Consider the following 21,020-nt stretch of genomic DNA (forward strand, 5'->3'; position numbering starts at 1 on the left):
ATGTCCTTTCTGGAAATTCTCAAGTTTTCTTCCCATATTCTTATTCTATCAGTTATTTCACAGTCGTTCACTTTAATTAATCACAAGGTAGTGAATGAATGTGAGACGTTGAACTAAGAATGTTCTTTAATTATGCAACCCAAAATTTGTCAGTAAACATACTACTACACATATTAGCTCACATAAAGTAAAAAAAACTCAAAATTGAATTACATTTTTGTTTTTTGAGGAGGTTCAGTATACTAAATATAAAGTATTTGTTTAAAGAAAATAATTGGCGCATTTTCAGTCTAATTGTTAAGGACTTCATTGGTTGCATCTGTAAGAGTTTTCTTGTGTCGTTTCAGCCACTTATTCTGTGGCCTTGTTCGCCAGGTTGAGTCACTCATGTGTAAATCGGATCATTTTACAAACACATTTTGCACTTTTGGTGCTAAGGTTCTAAAACAGAATTCACGTTGACTTTAAAAGTCAGGAAAGGTGAGAGCAATGCTTCAAAATATGCCAAAAGCCCGGAAAATCTGGCATATTTTATTGAAGGATCAGGGATCCTTTTTAGCTTCCCACAGGACATCCGAAAAACACATCAAAGAATCAAGACTAAGAAAAAGGCTGAAAAAATATATTTAAAATAAAGAAGATTGAGGAGGCCGGAAACCAGTTAGGTTTGTTGATTGTAGATAACTTAAAAGATAAGCCAGATTATAATATGTGTTACTTGTGTGAATGTATTCAGGATGCAAAGATACTAGACTTATCTGTACTTTATAATGATTGTTTGATACTAGTGTTTTATTGTATTCCAAATACGGAAGTTTGTTTTACAAATAATAAGTACTTAGAGTAAAAAAGTAAGCGTATTCTATATTTAAAAATTAAAAATGAGAGCATTGGACGGCTATGGGGATAGTGGAGATGAATTAAGATTTTTTTTTCTCTCTCTCTAAACGTAACCATAAATGATAATGTTTGAGAGGTTGTAAATCGGGGATAATTTATTTATTCAGTCGGGGAAATCAGTACCAAGATTTCTGTGTGAACGCTGTTAAACTTGCAATATTTTGTGTTTGCAATATCAAAAAGTGCAAAATGTGATTCCATCTTCATGCAAATAACTTAACCTGGTGAACAAGGCCACAGGATGAGTGGTTGAAATCCTACAGAAAACTTCTTAGCCGCAATCAACGAAATAGTGTTTCACTGTCTGTTTAACAGTTGAATAAATAACAGATAAATAAATAAAAATACATCCAAATCAGTACAAATTGAGAGTAAATGGTATTTTTCGTGTAAAAGTATTGGTACTTTAAAAAAATAATTGATCGTTTTTAAAAACTCTATGTTAACTTTCGAACCTTTTATGTTTTGTTAATTTGAATATTTTTTTTTTCTTTTATTAGGAAATGGCAGGCTTTGCGTTGCGGGTAAAGACTAAGAATGGACATGTTGTAGTGAAGGACTTAACGCCACAGAGTACAATCTCTGAGCTAAAGGCAAAGCTAAGTACTATTACGAAAATTCCGCAATGCTTCCTTTGTGTTTTGACTGGATATCCTCCAAAAGCTGTGGATTTACGAATTGACGCAACTACGTTGGAGAAGAGTGGGATTAAGTCCGGAGATACATTGATTGTGGAACAGAAGAAGGAAGAAGTAATAGCTCAGCCACCTGCTGCAAGTAAACTTGAACAGCGCCCGCATGGAGAAGTTTACAATAATGCTCCTGGAATTTTGATGAAGAAAGTAGTACCTGCGGATAATTCTTGTTTGTTCACAAGTATTGGCTTTGTTTTAAAGGGTAATTGGTTTTAATGTTTTTGCTATGGTAGAAGAGTCGCGTAACAGGTTTATTTTGGACGTTATGCAAGATTTAGAGTTCTGGTTTGGGAAGAGAGATTTTATGTGAACAAGGTGCGTTCAACCTGAATGTTAGGCAGAGAGGTATACCGTATGCTTGTATAGATTATGAGCAGTGATAATGTGACAGTAGTAAGAAAAAGAAAATTCCTAATACTCACCGCTGTAAATCACATAATTGCGTTTTCGAGGGACATGGTCTCCATCATCAGTTAACTTAAGTTTGAAGAAAAGGGGTTAAAAAGATAGAGAAACATGTGGAAAGGTGAAAGGATAAAAGTGATTATTCGAAGTAAATAAAACTCTTCAATTACTTACTGAGCGTATGGAACACATTTCCAATAATAATGTGAAGACTTACCTGTAATGTTTCTTCAATGTATGGTCTTCAGAGTATATTTCAGTTGCTCTAGCTGGCAGTTTTCTTCAAGGCAGACGGCATTAAATTATTTTCGAACCCAGTCTTTACATAGTTGTTGCAGCTAACAGTGGTACATTGGGGCCGCAGTGGCTGTGATAGAGTTCACCTCTGGTGCGTGGGTTCCTGGTTCAATCCCAGCTCGCGCCAAGCGGACTTGGTGGTGGACAAACATCGTGTGCGTAAGTTTTCGCGGGGTTCTCCCATTTCTCTCACTTTATTCATTCCACCATTGCATTCATCACCGCCTCCTTTAGTTTAGCTGGCATAACAGTGGAACATAAAACTAGAAGATTTCAATTTATTTTTTAACAATGGTACGTTGTGTTAAAAAGCATCCTTAAAAGTCTTACATTCAAAATTCCTGATTATTATTATTATTATTATTATTATTATTATTATTTAATTTGCAAATTTTACTGGTATTTTCCATGTAAGAAAGTCAGGCACAAGATTATATTTTCAAAAATTGTGCGTCCAGTGTTAGTTTCCATCTTAAGCCTCACTGTTTCAAATTTACGCATGTTGATTTTGTGTTCAGCCAATATTCGTATTTACGTATTGAGCGTATGGAATACATTTGTGATAATAGTATAGTGACGTAATGTTCCATAGTCATCTGTAATGTTCCTTTAATGCGTGTTTTTAGCCTTTCAGTTGTCCTAGCGGGCAATTTTCATCAGGGCAGAGGGCTTATTATTTTCGTATACCGGCTGTATATGATTATTGCAACTATGTCCTAGGAATCATTTTACATACATAAATTTAACCAGGAACTCAATCTGGACAGGGAGGGGGGGATGTAATTCCAATGTTGACAAAGGAAATTTAATATTTAACTTCCTCTAGTTGGAAAGCAAGAAGAAGAATAACAGTGACTATGTTCATAGTGTTTAACACAGGTTTCGATCACCGTTCGTGTACTACCTTCTCACATGCTTTCACTTTTATAACCTCTTTTCTTTCAAACTTCAATTCAGCTGATGATGGGGACTGTGATTTTCGAAAGTGGTACTGTTTTGTGATCAACAACGGTGAGTATGAAGCATTTTCTTTCACTTCCAAGTAAGAAAGAGGCCTTACTTACGCGATTATTTTATTTATATATTTTATACTTCCATCGGCTTAGAATTGCTATCGTAAACATGGGCAGTAATGTAGACTTCAGTCTTTATGGACGTAATAGGAAAAAGTTCCGAAGATCACCAGAAGCCGCCATAAGTAAGTTTGCGCCATCGTGTAGGTTGTGTTGGCAAATCAGTGGATTTTCTTCATATTTTAGTGCATTTTAGTTCATTGCGAAAGAAATTAAAATTGCGTTGCTTATATTTGAATTTAGCAGATATTTTATAGTATTCACAAGCATTTTTTTTCATATATACATAATATTAATTTAGCAGAATTCATTAGCATTTCACAAGAGATTTTATTCCTTATGTAATTGATTCTTGAGTGTACTGTATAAAACCATGATAATTAAAATTAACCTTTTTTTCTTCTATATTTCAAGTACATCTTGCGGGTACTTTTCATCGGAGCTTACGCTTCAAACTTTCTTCTATATAGGTCTTCACATAGTTTGTAGTAACAACGATTAGTGTATATATATATATATATATATATATATATATATATATTATTTTGTTGCGTACTAACGTAAATCAAATCTGATTCTACATGTTTTGGAATCTAGTCCTGTAATCTTCCAAGTTTCATGTCTTCCAACACAATGTTAGTTTAAACTCCTACGGTGCATAATAATATGCAACGTAGATTATTACATGACTAGATTCGAAAAAGAAATAAAATCAGGTTTAATTTAGGTGTTAGTCCACTAACAAACTTATACTATATTAGCTGAACCTGCGCTCTCTATACAGCGCATCATTCACATATGAGCATGAATCTCCTTGTTATTCCTCACATCTGTACATGTTCCTTTACAGACACAAGTGAAAGACGTCTTGATAAAAATTGGCAAGAGATACCATAAAGGGGAGATTTTGTCGATTACTTTTTCAATATCTCGCACAGTTTGCAAGATTTGAGCCTACTTCTGGTTGGAATTTTTAATTTATGTATGATCAAAGTTTTTTATTTTTTTTTTTTATTTTTTTTATTTTATTTTATTTTATTTTTTTTTTTTTTTTTTTTTTTTTTGATGCAGTACGTAATAGGCAAATACATTATACACACAATTAATAATAATGTCATTGATATATGGTATTCATTGGGCAAAAACACTCGAAAGATTCAACTTACTGTTAGAGTAGAGAAATGGTTATCCTTCGTTTTTCATTATCATTTGACTATGAAACAAACGCCTGAGAGATATGCAACCCATGTATACAATTATGTGGTGTTGGAATGTATAATGTGTAGGATATGATGTTTTTGTTTTTTTTTTTTCTTTTTTTTTAATTTCAACACTTCCAGTGTAGCCGTAAAATGTAATAAAGAAATAATGGCCATTTTTTAAAATATTCAGGTAGAACTGGACAATCTACACAAAATATGCTATCGATCAGTGAAAACGTCATCTTTCTACAGCCTGTAGTTTCTGAGATCTCATTGTCGAAAGGATTGGCCACAAACATATAAACGCCCACAAACGTATAGTATAAAAGAACTCCAAAGATGGCAACACAATTCATTTGCGTTGATTTTGGAAAAGGCTTATTAAAATACAAAGGTTTTTGAACAACAATTTAAAAAATTAAACTTTATATGAAAAAGGACTACTTAAATAATTTATTTAAAGTACACATAGTTTAAAATATTTGTTTGTTAAACGTGAAATTACAAATAACCGTAAATCAAAGGTTATAGGTTAGAGCTCAGGCGCTTTTGTTGCTATTGTAACATTTTAATAGATAGATTGAAAAATTTAAACAAAACTCTTGTGAAAGCCTGCAAAACGAAGTCTTAAGGTTACGCCCCAAGAAAGAGTCGCTCCGTGGGAAGTATTTGAAATATAGCCTAAAAAACACATGAACATTATTCACATTAACTTTAATTATTTTTCGTATGCTTTGTATGTTTTTATTATTGTTTCCTTTTTCGCAGGATCGACTTATAATCAAATATATACGATGATAATAATTCTGATTGAGTGAATTGACACAAAATAACATATTTTCTTTGGAAAATAGAGATGTGAATTAATGATTTGGTTTAGGAATGTATACCTTGGCCATTTCTTTACAAGTCTTGGCGATTGGTTTGTCTGAATTCCAAGATGTACTGCGTTGTTCAGGTAGTTGGCAATACTGCTACTGGGGTAAAGTGATGAACAACTGGACTCTGCCAACTCCAGCCATTCTATTTCCCAATTTCTGCTCTTTATAAAGGCAAATATTTCCGTATAACATAAGATCTTTTGTGTAAAGATGTTCCGGAGCTTGGTTTCTGATTGTACAGTGGTGTGAATCAAACGGGAAAAGGAACGGTCTTGTTCGCTCTTATTTTCCGTAGTTTATTATTATTATTTAAAAATCAATTCTCACGTTTATCATCTTGATTGTATTGTTTCTAATTTCCAATACAGTACACGTCTATCACAACTGCTGTCAATAGTTGTACCATTGTTTCTGCGTTTCTTCTAACAATATTTGATATCAGAATGGTTAGCGGAAGATTCATTACACTAATGTGTTGAAAAATGGCTAAAAAGGTTCTAAGAAGCTAATTGTACATTGGGATTCCAAATACAGACGTTGAGACAAATTGATTCATTCAAATAGTAAACATCCACGGATATTATAATTACAGTACTCTTTAGAACGTAAGAAGTTCAAGAAATCCAGTGATCCCACAATTCTAGAGATGTTTCCTATCGGTCTCCATATTCCTCATAAACATACAGTATGGCGCTACGTATGAATTCTTGTACAACGTTTTTACTAGTACTTTTTGAGGAGGTATGCAACCACGCACAGTAATTATTATTACCTTATCCTCCGTCGTTTAATCTGCGTGTATGAGTACTGATCTGCCATGTAGTATTATTTCTAGGCAATGAGACGTCTTTTACATGCCCTTGTTCACTCAATTTACGTTATAAAATGTGCGGAAATCCCTGATGTCCCTTGCCGCCATTGCACAAATCTGAAAACTGCAAATTTGGATAGAGCAGGTTAGGCTCCTTTGACAACACCGTGCTGCATCACGTCTACGCTCAATAGTTTGTGAAATATTTAAGTTTGTTTTCCCAAGCTTTCGGCAGCCTATAACACGTAAACGACTCTGTTTTCGCCCGATATTTATTGGAACTTTTTTTGTTTGTTTTACTCTCAGGAATCACTCCTCTGCTTTTGTACAACGAATTTAGCGTCATACTGTATACCAGTACTCAAGAATAGGTATAGGAGCCGTGGTGGCTCAGTGGTAGTGTGTTCACCTCTGGTGCATGCGGTCCCTGTTCGATCCCAGCTCGCGCCAAGTGAACTTTGTGGTGGACAAACACCGTGTGCATGGGTTTCCTCAGGGGTCACCCGTTTCCTCCCACTTTCTTCATTCCACCATTTCACTCATCACCACCGTCTCCTTTAGCCTAACCGGCATTACTGTGGGACGTAAAACTTAGATTTCATTTCATTTTTTTTTTATTAATTTGTCATCATCACCGTCTCCTTTAGCCTCAGCGGCATAACCGTGGAACATAAAACTCAAAGATTTCATTTCATTTCCAAGAATAGGTATAAGTATATAAATTTAGTAAATTACATATATTTCAAGAACGGTATAGCGCTCATCGCTGGTGCAAGGGGTCCTTGATGGAGGGGGCCATGTAAGTTTGTGGTGGACAGCATTGTTCCCTGGGTTTTTCGGTGTTCTCCCGTATTCTCATTGGATCAATTCTTTTTGTAATCATTCACTTTCATCATCTCTCTCTATTCGCCTACAAGTCGTAACTGTGATAACGCAAAATTTAAATATTCCTTTTTGAAGGATTCCAGAAGTACTGTGGTTCGTCTCCATAACCCTTCTCTCAGACACTGTTTTTCTCTTCAGTATGGCATATTTTAAAGGTTTACATAAATAAGCGCTTCTGTGTAAGCCATTAATATATTAATTTTGAAGTGAGAACCACCTGATAACTTTCCCTTTAATTTAATTTTATTTCATTTCATCATTTATTTCTGTCATATTCTATCCACTGTGAATCTAAACGTTTGTAGGTACTTCTTTACTTGAATTGGTACTTTATCGTAAATTTTATTTCTGTATAACGAGCCTGATATTGAGTTATAGACGTATTTGTGTTGCACCTCCAGTGTTATAGATATGATTAATTATTTTGCACATTACTTAAATAGTTTTCATACGTATATCTTTTTTCGAACTGCAATTCTACCCTGAAATTTTATTGTTTCTTAAGACCCATTCCTATAAGCATTGTTTTGCTTCACAACTATTGGTTTTAAATATATAGGGTAAGCAGAACATTAAATATAGATATGCACTGTATAAGGGTATGATTTAATATACGCAATATTTCCATGGTAACATTTCTGAGCTAAATAAATTTTATCATAACCTTTGTTCATATTTTAGTAATGTTTTGAAGTAATAATTCCATCTTAATATGTTATCAGTGGATAAGGCATCAAATGAAAGTATGTTGAAATTGATAGAAGTAAAGGAAAATACTGAAGACTTTAGAAAGAAGAGAGGGTGATTAAATATATTATGAGAAATGGAGATATCATTGTTTTGGCTGTAGGGGAGGGGGGGAGACTGCAGAAAAATAAAGTGTCCAGAGAAAAGGCACGATTAAAATGTGGATCAAAGAATAAAAAATGTAAGAAAAAATACAGGAAACAATTCAAGGCTGCGTCAGATCAGTCGAGAAACTACAAACTAGGAGAATTATTTCTAAATTTTCTATATTTTTGGTACTAAGATTTTAAACAATCATTTGCAATATACTTACAAACGGTCAATTTTATTCGTTTTATTTTTTTGGTGGTCCAACGTAAGTCAAAATGTTAATATCTACTTTTATCGATTGTTACAGTAACACATTATTGTTGATTCTCAACTTAATTTCCTTAATTGTAGTTTAGATATTAGGGGTTTCCCATCTTCAAAAGGTTCACTAATTTTTAGATTGCTAAAATCACTTCTTACTTGCTTAATCCGGTCCTTGTACCACTTAGGAGTCGAGGTTTTCCAGAGAACTTGCCATTTGCTTCTGTCCTGCACCAGATCCTTCACTGTTCCCCATGGAATGTCAAATCTCTTCTATAGCCTTTTTCCAAGTGTCTTGACCGCCCCCTTGATCTTTTCTTCCCTAACCCTTTTACTCTTGCTTCCCACATTTGTTTTGGAAAACCTTTCTTCTTTCATCCTGATGATATGCTCTAGCCTTCGAAGTTGAACTTGTTCAATATGTAACTGCAATGGTTTAATTTTCAATGTTTGCCTGATGGTGTGATTCCCAATTCTATCCCTTTTTGTTTTTCCTCCAACTCCTCAAAAATTTCATTTCCACTGCCTGTAGTTTTGGTTTCTGTCTTTCACTTAGTACCCATGACTTATACCCATAGATAAGTGTAGGAATATTGTACAGATCGGTAGACTGCTATTTCTGTTTCCTGGCTTCTTTTTCTTCCCTAAGAATCTTCTGTTAATGGCGCCATAAAATCTGCTTGTATTTGTTATTCTGCAGTTCAGTTCTTCTATCTTTCTGTTTCTGTTAATGACAACCCCGAAATATTTGAATTGGTCAGCTTGTTCTAACTCTTCTCCCCCTACATGTATAAATTATTTGATACACTTGGTATTGGACAATAATTTACTATTATTTGAGATGTTAAACCGAGACAATTATACCTCCTATTTCACACTTCTCAAGTTTATGTATCGGAGAATTTATCTGATGCAGTGTTGAATGCTTTAGCAATCTTCCTACTTATTAACCCACAAATCCCCAGTGTATCATAGGTGTCACATTGATTTCCTGTTGACCTTATAAAGTTATTTTCAAACGTTTTACACAAATACCCATTGTACTTTATAAGACACACATAAACCTTTGTAACAAGCTTTGTTTCGTTCCTTTTCTTCAGGTTTTAGCAATTTTATTAAAGTTTTCTTGTCAGTAGCTGCATGTGGCTCATGGAGTTCTTGACCGCCTTTCAGCTTCCGGATATATTTTATTTATTGCTATGATAAGTAAGTATTTAACTTCCTAATAATTTATTTTTCCTGTATCTAAAAAGGTCAATAATTACTCTGATAAAATAGTAATTGTTCATGTACTAAATTAAAGTTGTAAACTACGTCTGTTCCTCGCTGAATCACAGGTGTCACATTGGGTTTCCAATTCATTCAAAAACACTTTTTTGGACATTTCTGTTATCTAAGACCCTGATTTAGTGAACCATGAAAGTTTTGTTCAAAAATTCTTACTTGAACGATGTTTGGGTTTTTGTGGGTTAATATTTTTTTACAAATAAATTCTATCTTTATATATATCATCTGATACATACCACTTTAGAATTCAAGTTGATTTTTGATGAAATAGTTTGATTTATAGAAACGAGTAGTCTCTTCTTGCACTTGCCAGGGGGATATTGTTTGGCATATTTTACAATACAACCAGAGTAATAGTCTTGCTGACTAACATTCAGATGGCATTGTGGCCCGATATTACATAATTCAAATCTCCTGAACAGTCTGAGGTATCACATTGTTGGAAACCGAATTATCTTTGTCTTTTGAAAACCCTCTATATGATTGGTGTGCTGTACTTATCTAAACTTATTTTTCAAAATAAAATCTTTCAAAAGGAATCACATTTTCAATTCTTTTGCAAGTTTACTCTTATCCGTTCGAAATACGTAATATCATGACCAAAGTATTCAACAGTAAGACATTTTGAATAAGCATTGGCTCATACTTGCATTATTCTGTAGTAGAGGCCTCAAGAGCGGCTCCAGGATATTTTATACCATAGGCGAAAAGCATGTCTGCGCCCCCATAATCTCCTTCCCCAAACCCAAACCAAGTGAGGGTCGCGGTGGCTTAGTGGTAGAGCGTTTACCTCTGGTGCATGGAGTCCCGGGTTCAAACCCTGCTCCCGTCAAGTGAACTTTGTGGTGGGCAAACACCGTGTGCATGGGTTTCCGCGGGGTTCTACAGTTTTCTTCCACTTTCTTCATTCCACCATTTCATTCATTGCCCATCATCACAGTCTCTTTTAGCCTAGCCGGCATAACCGTGGGACGTAAAACAAAAAAGTTCATTTCCAAACCAAAGCGAAGTCTTGGCACCCCTGACATTTTCACCATACCTCATCACATTGTTACCATTTGCTTAAGCATTTGATTCAGAAACTTCCTCCCAGAGCCTCTCTCTGTTGTACTAACAAGTAATCTATAAGCCAATTATTTTTAAAATAACATTTTTATTACTGTGGCATTTGGAATGAAATTTTACTAATATAACCACAGGGCAACAGGAAATTAAAGTTTTATTGTAATGCAAACCATGTCGATGTCCATTGTAAATATACCCTATAAAACAAAAGATTGTAAGACAAAGAAAAGGTGAAGTTTCTGAATCCATTTTTAGTTATTCTGTTAAAAGCTGAGTAGCTTAAAAATGTTCACGTCAGTTGTTATATGACTATATGAATTTGATGAAAGAAGTACCTTCGAATACAGTCTAGGGCGGGAAAGATGGAAGAGGTGAGTATTTGGTGCTACACGGATAGGAATGTGAAGGGATAATTCTTGAGGTAGGGCTTCAGACCTTAAGTTTCTATTGACCTCCTTATGTAGAAATATTAGATCAGTGACATTTCTGCAAGCATCCTAAGTCTGGATATTCAAATAATACAGAAGATTTCTTTAGTCATAGTATGAACAGTACGAAAAAAAAAAAAAAAAAAAAAAAAAAAACTCACTATGGCCAGATAGATGTTCCCCGCTCTATATAGGTGAGTAGTAATTGATCTAGGATGATCCTACTTTTCATTAATCACCTCTTCCTAAATGTGTAGGTCGTTGGCGCACGTAAAAAAAAAAAAAAAAAAAAAAAAAAAAAGAAATCCTGCTATTCCGCCCTAGGCAGCCGCCTAGGATGTCTTTATGGACGAGCCGGCCCTAAAAAGCCTCCTAAATTTTGATGTTTCTGATATTGTAAGTTTTCGTGATATTACTTCGTTAGTACAGATAGTAAACTTAGAAGCTGAACAAAAATCAATAAAAGAAATTTAAAATGTGAAGTTGTTTATTCTTTTCTTCTTTTAAAATTTGACCATGCGAACAAATGTATGGATGCAAGCAAACTCATTCCCGCTCCTCTTACGCTGAGAAAATGACAAAACACATAATAAGTTGCCTTCAGGGCAGTTCAAAAGTACAGGGTTAACAATCATAAGGAGAACTTGAGAAGTGATGGTGATAAAGAAGGGTCAACAATTTGTGTTCCTGACATATATTCGCTGGTTGCCACTTTTACCCCGTTAAGAGGAATGATTGTGTCATAGATAAGACGTTGTAACGAGGAAACAGAAGAATGAATCATAATGATCCGCAAACACACAACTACTGCAGTTTGCGGAGAGGAAATTTGCATATGTATTTCAAATCGTCATTTCTGCATATGTGTTATAGGAAAAAGTATTTTAAGTTTATTTGTGTATTTCTGTTCGAAAATACATGTGATATATCAAATACAATGTTTTTTCTTTTAAAGATAACATTATACACGTGTAAAGATCTTATTACTTTTGTGTCTCACATTTCACTCGAACTATTTGTAGCAGATTTAACAGGAAGCGCATGACATATCGCATCAAGGAGCCAGTAGGAAGAGAGTCCAGTGTAAAGATGTCCATTCACAGCCACTTTCTTTTGTTTATCTGGACTCTTAACCTTTCGATGAACAGGTGGACAGAGCATAAAAAGGTATATAACTATTTTTAAGACAAATTAACAAATATACTTCGTTTTTAAGAAAGAGTCGTTCCACAGGTGTGTATCAAGGCATATACTACTTTATTATTTGCATTGATTCTTCCTGCAAGGTGCATTTACAAAATTAGTGAAAGTTCGACTGCCTCTAATATATCATAGTATTAAGTTGTTCTGATATATGATTACAAATTTGAGGACTTGTTTTTATTCTAGGTGAGGTTGATACTACGTGTGGTTCATACATGAGACAGATTATTGCTAGTGCTGTGGCAAGTGATCCTGTGTTGTATTCAGAAGCTCTGTTAGGCAAATCTAATGAACAGTATTGTAATTGGATATTGAAACCTGACTCGTGGGGTGGAGCTATAGAAATAGCTATTCTTTCCGAGTTCTACGGCATGGAAATTGATGTGGTAGACACTGTAAACTGCATAATAAATAGATTTGGAGAAGATCGTATGTACGGACAGCGTGTGCTGTTAATCTTCGACGGAATCCATTATGATCCGCTATATCTAGAACCTTTGGAGGTAACTACTGTTTTTAATTTTCTTAAGTTAATTATTTATAAAGACCGGCAGTTGTAACAAGATGAAACACAGAAAATGGCAAGCAAAATAAATGTTCAAAATGGCAATTTATATGCAAAAAAATAATATATTCATTGTATATGTGTCATTAATTTACCAAAAGCTCATTAAATGCATTAGTATATATATAAGATTATAAAAGTATCAATAACCAGAACTACATCGAAACTAAGAAAGATAACGAACATTACAAATCATAGAAATATTAGAATGATAAAATTCCTATAAAAATATACTAATAAATACCGGACCAAAAACTTTATAATAACCATATTAGGCAAACTCGATTTTGGCACTTGATAAAGCAGTCGTGCTATGAATACACAGTTCACTTCATACTGTACGATACCATAAGCATTTACTTTGGGTATCCATACGCAAGTTTTGTCGTCTTTCCGTTAAGATGCATCTGAAGCCTGAAAACGGATCGTTTCAATATCTACCAATGTGACACGATCATATTTGAAGAACACCACAACCAACCTTGGAATTCATAGCAACATCACCCATGTGTTTTCCATGTATTTGGTTGGTCAGCAACGAAGTGTCTGCTCCGGTGAGCAGCGTTCTATTCTATATTTCACATGTAACCTGCATTACAAGATAACTGCAATAAATGTGACTTGTATTTCCCGTAGAAAGGTAAACAAAACTTAAGAAGCAACCAAAAAATGGCAGATATGGACAATGATCACAATAAATAGCATTTACTCACGATTTATTGCAAACAAGCAAGAAAGAAAAAAAAAATAGTTTTGCTACAACTGCCGGTCTTCATTTATTACTAATTAAATCGTACTGAATTCAACATAATCTGAGTATTTCTGCACGCACTAGAACTAATTGTTGGTTAATCCATGATGTTACGGACCTAGTATTCTATAGTGGGTTCGTGGGTATGAACCGGGGGTTTGCGACCGAAGACACGGACTCGTAAAGTGGTGTGCGCGAAAGGATCGGAGCCAGGGCAGGATAGAAATAGACAAATACAGTTCCGAAGTTAAGGTTAGTGTAAAGGGACAAGTTTTGGCGATAGATGTCACTACAATCTTCGTATCTCTCTCATGTATTTTTTGCCTTTGACGAAAATTTACAATTTCTTTTACAAATTGCAACCTAGGGAGTTCAAATTTTTAGAGAAGGAACTTCATAACCTATCAAAGGGAACAATCCGTGCCGATTTTTTATTTAGAATTTTTCTCTATTGTTGAAACAGTTCCATTGTTAAAGATTTAGATAACCATTTCAACAAACAAGCAATTTTAACAATGAACAAAATTCTAAATAAAAAAATCGGCACGGGTTTTTGCCTTCGATAGATTATGAAGTTCCTTTTCTAAAAATTTGAAGTCTCTAGGTTGAAATTTGTAAGAGAAATCGTGAATTTTCGTAAAAGTTAAAAAAATATAATGGAGAGATACGAAGACTGTAGTGCCATCTATCGGCAAAACTTGTTCCTTTAAACCAAACTTAGTTGACAATGGCCTTGGTATAAACAGGTTGAAACGGATCAGAATAACAAAACTCCCCAAGTTTTAGGAATGTATGAAGATATTTGAGAAGGGCAAAGATTCTGCTGTTTAAGTAGCAGGAAAGGACAAGATTACCTTGTGTAAGCGCACATTTGCGTTACTCATTCTGTTTACGGCATTGAAAATCCAAGTGTATTTGTTTCCGAAAGTGTGAATGTAAATACCTGTGTGTATTTAACGAAGGACCGCCGTCTGAAAGCAAGATTTTGCTACTGTAATGTAGGAATTTTCTGAGATAAACATTTCATTGTCAATATACCAGACGGAGATGGTGGTACCAACCCTCCCTAAATTTTGTATGTCTAAATTGCTATCTTCGGAACAATAATAATAATATTCCATCAATATCAGAATATAGATCACCGGAAACAACAGGAATGAAGTTAGATTTTTTTCTTTACATGTAGTGTGCTCGCGATTACTAGGAGTTGCTCTAGCAGAATAAAAAAATATTGTCAATGAACGACATATTTTTAGCGCCATAAAAATCAATTCAGCTCGATTTTCTCGAAAATTACTCATGAGAATTTATCGTCAAGCATGTCATGTTCAGCTTGATATGATCTATCAATTTATACCTTGTTATCTTTACAGAAACCAAAAGCTTTTAAAATTAATTGTACTTGTCTATCTGGGCTATCTGTTATTAATCATGTTGTGTACTGTCGTCTTGCATATTGAAGAGCTTAATGATAGTTTTAGTATTAGCTCCAGCGTAATATAATGGTAACCAAGAAAGTTCTCTCGTTGTTTGTAGAGGTCTATGTTCAATTGGCTCTCACATCGTGAGTTGAATGCGAATGGAGATAAGGCAAAGGTCAGTTGTTGGTGTGGGTATATCCAACATACTACCTATTATGGCAGTTCAGTTACACCGTGAACTTGCATAAGGACAGAGTGAACATAGGACCTCAACAGAGCGTCGTAAGGACGTGTATGCTGTACGAGTTCAAACTGGGGTGAAACGCCGCTGCAGTGGGGCGGAAGATATGCCAGGCCTTTGGTGAGGGTGTCATGACTACGCGGACAGTTTAGCGATGGTTTAACAAGTATAAGGACGGTGACAAAACACTGGAAGACCAACGCATGTCCAAAATGAAGATCTTGAGGCAGCAGTTGAGGCCAACAGTGGCCAGACGTATATGATGAACTGGGATTACAATTCATTGCAAGTTGGGTCGATGGTTCCCACATTTATTTTCTCGAAAACAAGAAATGGGCACAGAGACCAATGAGTAGTTTAAACTTGGTGTAAATCAAGTTGCTGAAGAGACCGTAGGGTGTTGAGACCAGATAGGTCTAGGAAACTGTGCGTGACTGAAGCAATATTGAGAAAAATGGAGGAAAGAAAAGGATGAAAACAGTTTCGAGGAAGGAAAAATAATGTACAGAAACCTGAATAATGAAGTACGAACGGAAATCACCAAGGTCAGGAAAGCATACTATAGAATTCAGTGTTAAGAGATAGAAGGAATTAGAAAAAGGGAAATAGAGACAAATCTTTCTAGAAATTAGGTCCATGAAAATAAATAAATAAATAAAAACTAACAATAGAAATATAATAAAGGTTGCCAAATTTGGTCCAGAGCATTAGATGAAGGTCATTGGGTATCAATTGTTAGGTTTCAGTTTACGAAGATATTGTGATACGTATATATTATGATTTAGTGATTACCAATATGAAAGTTATTATAAAGATTAATATGCAGTTAAGTTAGAAAATGTATCGAGACACTAGATGAAGTGAAGGAAGATTCATAACAAGAGTTGATAAAATAATAGTGATATTACAGGTAGGTGATCGGTGTGCAGTTCTGTGGTGCTTGTTATGGTAAACATAGTAACTTGGATTTTTGGCATAATGCATTAAAAGCAGTATTTTATTTACTAACAATATGAAATGACTGTGTGATAGTAGGAATCAAAAGTGTAATCTAAATTTCAAGGATTACAATCGTTTGAAGATGGCAAAGGCTTTACGATACTGTGGAGTGAATTTGAACGAAAGCTCCGAATACAAGAACAAGAAGAGTGTGAGTTGACCAAGGATTTGAAAGAAGAAAGAACGAACGAACTTTCGTATATGCTGTGAAATATATAAAACCGGGGGATGGCTAGATTACTTTTTCAGATCATAGTGATTCCGGTGGAAAATAAAATTAGCGCTAAATGTTGTAACGAGTACAGATCGAACATGACGAACATTACATTTTGAAAATTGAACAGCATACTGTAGGTAAGAAAGAAAAAAAAAAAAAAAAAGGATTAAATTGACAAGGAAGAATTCGCGTTTAGAAGAGGAAAAGCACAGATGCCACTGGCTTAGCCTTATCAGTGAAAGGTTCATTGAAAACGAAAGGATATATATATAAATGTAGTACGAAAGGCTTTGAATTAGCAAACTGAAATATTTTGATGTAAATACTAAAGAAAGGTTATACTTGAGAAGGACGAAATCTCTAGTGATTAGAAGGAAAAAGAATCATATATATTGGATGAGTAGCAATAATGCAAGATGTTGTTCCAGAGGGCCGTATTTAACACTTTTGCCAACCCAAGTCATTAAAAGAAATTGCCGCCCACTTAATGTCAATAAATACTAGCTTAGAAAATACGAGACAATGAAGTGAATAATTATTGTTTAGATGGAGGTATAAATGAAAATATCTATATAATAAATTAAATATAAAAATAATTTACGTATGATAATATATCTTCTCAAACAATATTTGGTTCGAGAAAATTTTCCATCCTATGGCATGGCTCATGGTAGGTCGTGCATAAATATGGCCCTGATGTTCCGTCAAGAGATGTGAAGTTAGTTTGCAGCGTCAGTCTCCCTTACAATAACTGTAGTATGTTAAATGTTTTATTTCATGTATTATTATCGTAGTGTTGTACTCTCTCTCAATACTTTCATCTATTATATTTCGTAGGTGGGAGGAGCAATCCAAACAATATTTGATACCTCAGATGTAAGCATTTTGGATCAAGCTCAGGAACTCGCTCAAGAAGCAAAGTCTAGTCGCCAATTCACGGATCTTAACCATTTTAGCCTTAAGTGTATGGAATGCCAAACAATGCTAAAGGGACAGCTTGAAGCCCAACAGCATGCACAAAGTACGGGACATTTGACGTTTGGTGAGATAGCGTCATGACAAAACAACGACAAATGTTGTGTTACGAATGCTCTATTGTAAAAATATCAATGAATTTAGGAATATTTATTTCAGTTTAGCTTTTCTAGGAATGAGGTAATTTTAAATGCATAATATAAAATGAATTTCAGATACTTTGACTGCCTTCTTTTAGTAGTACAATAAAGTTACTAATTGTTAAGGGATAACACGTCTTCTTTCTTTTTCAATAAACAGTCTCGTTTAATAAAACCTAGCCACCCATCTTTCTTTGAGAAGTTATTCTTATCTAAAAATGGAAGTAAATGAATTAAATATGAATCATCTTTGACCAATTCAGATATTTATTTCAAGCTTGCCTACGGTTGGGAGAATATTACCTTACAAGATGAGTGATTGGCCAGTTATTTCAACGAGACTGCATATTTGAGCGTTTGATTAGTTTTTCGAGATCTCCAAAGAGAGCCTGATTGAAGCTGAAGGATTCAGAAGAAGAACGTCCAAAGTCGACATATTCTCATACTTTCTACAGGAGCACATCCTATTGTGTTAACTATTTCACAGTTATTAGCACATATTTACAATGGTACATAAAGATCTAAAATACGTTGTTAGATTGTATTATGGTATGATTATCCCTAACTGCGAAAAGTCAAACTCAGCATTTTTTTTTTTTTTTTTTTTTAACCTTGCCCCAGTTGGTTTGAAAGCGGCTCCGACCAAACTAGTACAGAACGATAGAGCACATTAAGGCATAGAGAGTAATACAAAATCCATTTTTATAAAAAGGGAGGCGAAATTGGCGACCAAATATTTTAGTTTGGCAATAGATATTTGGCCTTTACTTTGCCAATTCTGACCAAATGCTTTGATCTGGCTACTAAATTCAGAACTGACATTTCATGCCCTGATAAAAGCAATGGGAAGATTTCCAAAATTTATTGTTTGTCCCTTATATATTGTAGTGAAATTCTCAGAAAAAACGATTTTCTGGTGTATATAGGTTTTTACCTATACAAGGCGACTCACGTATACGATGTTTAACCTATCGGGACGCGCGCCTTTCCGTTTAACACGAGGACGCGCGCGTTGTACTTTGTACAACATCTTTTTTGTTCGTTCTTTGATGGATACAAATATAGACTGGAATAGTTGTGACGTCATTTCCTCTCCGTTACCATGGTGATCGCCATTTTGTTTTCTATACAAACGTGAGTGTGTAAATGAGGTGTTAAGTAAACAATGGCTGTGAAATTATTTAGAATTTTTAAATACTTTGAGAACGAAGTAAAGTTGGTGGAAAAAGGCGAAAATGCTCTTGAATCAAATCACGTGTCTTCCGTAATGTATGATGGTGAATTTAAATATTTAAAAGGCAGAGTGGAGGCAGACATGAAGAACTGAAGTTGAGGTAAGTTTGTATCCATTATTTGTTAATATAAATGCCTCGATGTATTGCACAGAAGGGGAACAAACCTTATGTAAAGATCGTGTTGATTTGTCTGTATCATGTAATATTACAATTGTGTGTTCTGATCGAATCATATTTGCTCATTTATTTTGCCTTAGTAGTTTTACGTTTACGATTAAGAATTTTATGTTGTTTACAGAATATCGAAAATCTTTAGTAAAGAATTCTAGGATATTGCTTGTTCCATTTCTGCTCAATTAGATTAATGCTTACAATCAAATACATATCACCATTTATGCGTTATTTCTCAGCCTTCGCTCGTGTTTGTATAGAAAATAAAATGGCGATCACCATTGCAACGAAAAGGATGTGACGTCACACTATTTCAGTCTATTACTACCTGACAACTAACTGACCATGAACAGAGCGATGTCCGGTGAAACATGAATAGTGCGAGAAATGGCCAAAAAAATACATTGCGGTTGCTAAGCGCTCAACTCAAAATTACACCAGTTAACTCAAAAAGCCGTGCCTGTTGTACTTTATACAACAGCGCGCGTCCCGCAGGATTAACTGACTAGTATTTGTAATCCTGGACAAAAAGATTCGATATGGCAACACTGTGTAGCCTGAGAGTGGGGATAGCGGTCACTGGACTTAGAACCGTTGCATATAACAGTAAGATAGTGGCTGAACGAAACATTCCCGAACCGCTGGATCGGTCGACGTAGGTCTGTGGAATGGCCAGCTCGATCTCCCGATTTGAACTTGCTTTTTCTTATGGGGTGTTTTAAAGGACGAAGTTGTCCTACCCCACTGCCCGTAATGCCGGTCACGCAAGCGCTGGTTCCGATGTCCAGGTCTGCAGCCCCGAAAACATCCTTACCGTTGACAGACATGTGACATTACATCAGACTGGAGGTGGCAGTTGTTGAGCGACGGTGATTTTCTGTTCTACGCCCTCTATCTGCAATTGTTGGAACTAGGAACATCAAACACGGCCCATAGATCGCCACCGGATTGTTCTCCGGAAAGAAGTTTATCTTGAGTCCATCGGATGGTGGATGACCGAGATATTAGTTTTGGAAGTCATGTACGACTCATCAGAATTGACAATACAGCTTGTCAGTAAACAAAATGTAACAAAAGTTTTATCAGAGGCGTGTATTAACGAATAAGAATGGATTACGAAAGTATTGCTGAAAATAAAACGTATTAGCAGACATTACAAAGAAATATGACACGAAATCATATTTGACACATGTCCAAATTCAACATATTCACACAGATAATATCACTAAACAGCAAACTCGTTGTTCATCGATTCAGGGAATATTATTTTTTGATTTCGTTATTTTTCTGTTTCGGAATAAATTTAAAATCTTTACGGTCCAGACCAAACTTCCAAGTTGACTACATACGTCCATATACTGTGTACTCGTGCAGGTTAATTATGATACATACTATTAAACATACATGAAGATGTAAACGCATTATTATTTTAATTTTATACAACAATAAACAATTACGAGTACTGTAATGCCAATTATAGTGGAGCATTACAGTTCTCCTCCTCCTCTGATTAATATTTTAGCGTATGGTAAAATTTTACAGAATCATGTGCTTTAGAAATTGAACGTTCCTCGTATATATGGATTTTTTATGTATATATCAGCGACAATAAGTAAACGATGTTTCGTATATTTGGTTACCTTAGTTCAATTGAGAATATAGGCTATAAAGTTGTTGTATTCAATTATATGAATATTGGGCAAAGGTATAAGTTAACATCTCAAGGTGTCACTTTTATTTTGTGTTCAGTTCTTCAGCAGTATGCATATAATAAGAAAATAAATACGAGTAAGAAGAATGAAAATAAATAACAAATCCAATAACAAATCATAACACCATAACAATATCACAATCTGAGACATGGAATTACAGCTTTTATCCTCGAATTTCCAACTATCCGTTATCGAATTGTATGCTCTGTTGTCTGAAGAAGTTTTCTTTAATACTTTTCTCCGCAATGGTTTTCTTTCTCCTCCATTGCTGCAAACATTTGTCAGGTTTCCTTTCATTTTTCCTTTTCTTTCTCTTATCTATTTCCGGTGTCATGTTTGTCTTCATTGTTTTTCTTTTCATCA

General features: G+C 34.8%; 1 protein-coding gene across 4 annotated transcripts in view; it reads left to right on the forward strand.

Annotated features, from left to right (window-relative positions):
- Positions 1 to 18,767, forward strand: part of Yod1 (Yod1 deubiquitinase) — a 36,842-nt gene extending 18,075 nt beyond the window's left edge. For all 4 annotated transcript variants that reach the window (XM_081749170.1, XM_081749172.1, XM_081749171.1 and 1 more), the window contains 3 exons: positions 1,401 to 1,797; positions 12,417 to 12,733; positions 17,262 to 18,767. In XM_081749170.1, the coding sequence (XP_081605296.1) occupies positions 1,401 to 1,797; positions 12,417 to 12,733; positions 17,262 to 17,483 (936 nt within the window). In that variant the 3' untranslated portion in view covers positions 17,484 to 18,767. The remainder of the gene's footprint in view (positions 1 to 1,400; positions 1,798 to 12,416; positions 12,734 to 17,261) is intronic.
- The last annotated feature ends 2,253 nt before the right edge of the window (positions 18,768 to 21,020 follow it).

Source organism: Thermobia domestica, chromosome 2 (genome assembly GCF_964235325.1).
Source record: "Thermobia domestica chromosome 2, izTheDome1.hap1.1, whole genome shotgun sequence".
Classification (NCBI taxonomy): domain Eukaryota; kingdom Metazoa; phylum Arthropoda; class Insecta; order Zygentoma; family Lepismatidae; genus Thermobia; species Thermobia domestica.